General features: G+C 34.0%; 1 protein-coding gene across 1 annotated transcript in view; it reads left to right on the forward strand.

Annotated features, from left to right (window-relative positions):
- sned1 (sushi, nidogen and EGF-like domains 1) overlaps window positions 1-2,149 on the forward strand; it is a 29,412-nt gene extending 27,263 nt beyond the window's left edge. Inside the window, 7 exon segments of the mRNA XM_043241060.1 lie at window positions 52-150; window positions 577-668; window positions 670-694; window positions 931-1,018; window positions 1,119-1,210; window positions 1,296-1,326; window positions 1,406-2,149. Of these exon segments, the coding sequence (XP_043096995.1) occupies window positions 52-150; window positions 577-668; window positions 670-694; window positions 931-1,018; window positions 1,119-1,210; window positions 1,296-1,324 (425 nt within the window). The 3' untranslated portion in view covers window positions 1,325-1,326; window positions 1,406-2,149.
- The last annotated feature ends 1,592 nt before the right edge of the window (window positions 2,150-3,741 follow it).

Here is a 3,741-nt window from a genome sequence, read left to right on the forward strand (position 1 = left end):
GTTTTTATTTACCTTGATTTTTCCATTTCTCCCATTGCATCTTTAAAACAGAGCCTGAACCTCCGATAAAGTTAGAAAAGATGGAAGAAACCACCAATAAGATAAGCCTAGCTCTGGAAATTCCTGAAGAAGCCACAAAGAGTAAATCTGGTAGGTAATCTTTCAATAAAACTCCATAAAGATTATTGTTAGACAAGTGAACACTGTTGATTAACTTTAGATAGGGAGTTCATGGTTCTTAAAACAGAAGATGTTTTAACAGTTGGTGGTATTCAAACTCTAATTGGTCCCAGCTGAAAGAAAGACCGTGGCAGAACACCACTGCATGTATTCTGAATGATCTGCAGCGTGACAGTCGCCATAAACAAACCACATCTAACAGCAATCCATTATGGTTTCGGTCCCCCCAAAAAGTGACTTACACCCATTTACGTGCATATGATTGTGCATTTCAAAGAGCAGCTAAATAAACCCAAACATGAAAAAGCTGCAAGCTTGCCAGTGTTTAAACTTTGCATGTAGCAAAGCGTTGTGTTTATGCGTTTGTGTCCAAAAAAACATTTCATTAAATTTCAGAGTCATCCCAAGACTGCAGGACTCAGCTCTGCCAGAATGGAGGAACATGTGTGCGGATCAACGAGTCGTTCAGCTGCAACTGTCCTGCTGGCTTTCAAGGGCAGACGCTGTGAGCTGTGTTAGTACAACCACGTCTGTTCGTCCGCAAGCAAGCAAACACAAACCCATGAATGCCTAATAAATTAGAATTAAACATTTATCATTGTTTTATTTTATTATTAATTTATTATCCCACCACCTAGACGCCAGAATCTGTATTTCACGGCCTGAAATAAAGGGATTCACAAGATGTTAAAGAACAGTTAACTCCGCCTTCTGTTTAGTTAACTCCGCCTTTTGTATGTTTTGGTTCAGATTGTCAGCGAGTACCTCACCCATGTACTCGCCTTTACTCCGAAACAAAGACTGTGCCTGTGTGGGAGGATGGGGTCTGCCATTATTTGTAAGTGTCTGCTGTCTTGATATGTCTTTTTGTCCTGTTTTCCTCTAGTCTAATCCAATAGTTGTATCTCTTTTTGCTGAGCACTTGTTTTCACCCTCAGGTACAAAAGGACGTATAAAGTTCAGCAGGATGTTTGTTTCAGAGAGATATGTGAGCCTTTGCTGCCTAAAAAAGTACTGCCTAAGACTCCAAGTGCGTATAAACCATTGTACACAGTTTAAATCGTGGAATTAAGACTACCTTTAAACAACGCCTTTTCCTCTCTCTCTCTCATCAGACAGAAGAACTCAAAAACAACAACAATAGTGGTGAGTATATTTGATATCTCTGACAGAAATGCACACAACCATATTGTGACATACTGAACGCATTCTTGTTTTGTTTTAGGAGGCTGAACCAACGACAACTTTGGGGAGTAACTGCTTCTCTTCGTCTTAGTTTAAATGAGGATGCATTACCGGCATTGTTCACTCTTTTTTGCATCACTGGTCACCTTTCATTGGCTACTTTGCCCTATGGATGTATATTTGTTCATTTACACCTCCAGGGCCGCATTCATGAACAATTGTTAGTACAAAGAGTAGCTCAGAGTAGCTCAAAAGTTATTGAAATTTTTTTTACTTTTCCCTTAAAATTACAGAGAAAGTCACAGTAAAGATTACAGTTATTCGCAAAGCATTTTAAAAGAGCTCTGAAGGTCAAAAAGTGTTAGGAGTGGGGAGGAAGACTTTTAATGAACTTAAGAGTTTCTTTAGCATTGGAGAAAATGGTCGAAAGACGAAGAGGGAGAAGAAATGTGTTGGGAGACAATATGATAGTGACTTAAAAGGATGCTAGATTCGATCGTGCAGGGGTCGTGTTTGTGACCCAACAACTATATAAGCAGTGCTTAACAAATTCATTAGACCATCAAAAGCAAATCTTTGGGAACAACTAGAAACTATTTGGAAGTTGGTAACAGCAGAGACTGTGGAAAAGTACATAAAAACAATGGCAGCAAGAACGCAAGCTGTAAGATGAAAAAGATACAAAATAATAATAAAGAAAATAATAAAAATTATACACACATAATAATATGTTGTTATTATGCGTGAATACTAGAACAATAGAAGACTATTTTGTCTTCTATTGTCCACCCAAAATATATATATATATATATATATATATATATATATATATATATATATATATATATATATATATATATATATATATATATATATATATATATATAGCTTTAAATATGTTTTTGACAGATTCTTAAAATATTATGACAGGTGGTCTAATAAATTTGTGTGTGTACATGTATAACTGTTATTTCAAAGTGAAGGCTTATAACAGACCCTATTTAGGTGTTTTTTTTTCTTTTTGGACAACCAATCACAGTCTTCAGAATGATGTGTCATACCTAGCAACAGGGCCAGCCCCACCTCCTCGCTAAGAGAAACGTTTGTGCCATTTTTTCACTCAGAATTGCTCTCAGATTGGTCCTGAATCACTCTGTAGCTACAATTCGTACTTAGAAAATGTTAAGATGAATGAGGGGCTTTCTGAGGAATATGGGCCAAGATCTGTAGATGACCTTGACCGTATGATTTAGGAGTTATCTGCATCAAATAGCATACCTCAAATGTAAATATTACGTGATATTGACATGTAGTGGCCGTCAAGTCCCTCAGGGAATTTTTTTTTAATTATTGCCTGATCAGTCTCCAAAACCTACAAGTATTTTCATTCAACCATTCATTCAAACCTGGTTCTCTGCTACAGCAAGTTAACACAAAATACTGGGAAAAAACGTCATACCATTGTTTCTGTTCGTGTAAAAGGAAAACTGTCTGCTAGCTACCATGTAAATAGTGTTTATAGTCTGTTTTTGTAGTTGAATATTTTAATAATAAAAATGTTAAAACTTGTTGGTCTCTTCACTTTTTAAATAAATAATAAAGTGTTATAAAATAAATGAACTGATGAACTTTAGTGGTGGGTATTTTTATCTAAAAAAACCTGATTCTGAGTTTTAGAATAAATAACTGAGGTTATGCTAGACGCTAAATTGCCACATGGTGTCGCTATGTTATCTGTGTATGTATATATATATATATATATATATATATATATATATATATATATATATATATATATATATATATATATATATATATATATATATATATATATATATATATATATATCCAAAAGCTCTTTATTTCAAAATTTTACTGGCATAAAGTTGGCTTGATGTTGGACGTTGACGTTCACAAATTTAGGGACCGTCACTAACGTTACAAGCGAAAGTGGTATACACTTCTCTAATGTCAATATCACATGAGGAGAATAACTTACATAAAACAGCTGGTAACTATTCATCTAGGTGTCAACTGTAATGCACACCTTTTATATGTTTTATAATGATTAAAATTAACTATAAATCATGTGACAAAATTGCTACTCTACAATGCAAAATAAACTGTAAATCGTGTAAAACTATTTTTACTTTTTACTTTTCACTATCTATCTATCTATCTATCTATCTATCTATCTATCTATCTATAATACATATAAGTAGCACGCTTTTTTATTTTATTTTATTTATTTATTTTACAAATGATTTATAGTTTATCTTAATAATATAAAGCATAGAAAAGATGTGCACCTTTTTTTCTGAGATTGTGGTCAGAGCTAACCATATTTCATTGACTTTCTTTGTAGCTGTACTTTGC

Source organism: Puntigrus tetrazona, chromosome 6 (assembly GCF_018831695.1).
Source record: "Puntigrus tetrazona isolate hp1 chromosome 6, ASM1883169v1, whole genome shotgun sequence".
In the NCBI taxonomy this organism is placed as follows: Eukaryota; Metazoa; Chordata; class Actinopteri; order Cypriniformes; family Cyprinidae; genus Puntigrus; species Puntigrus tetrazona.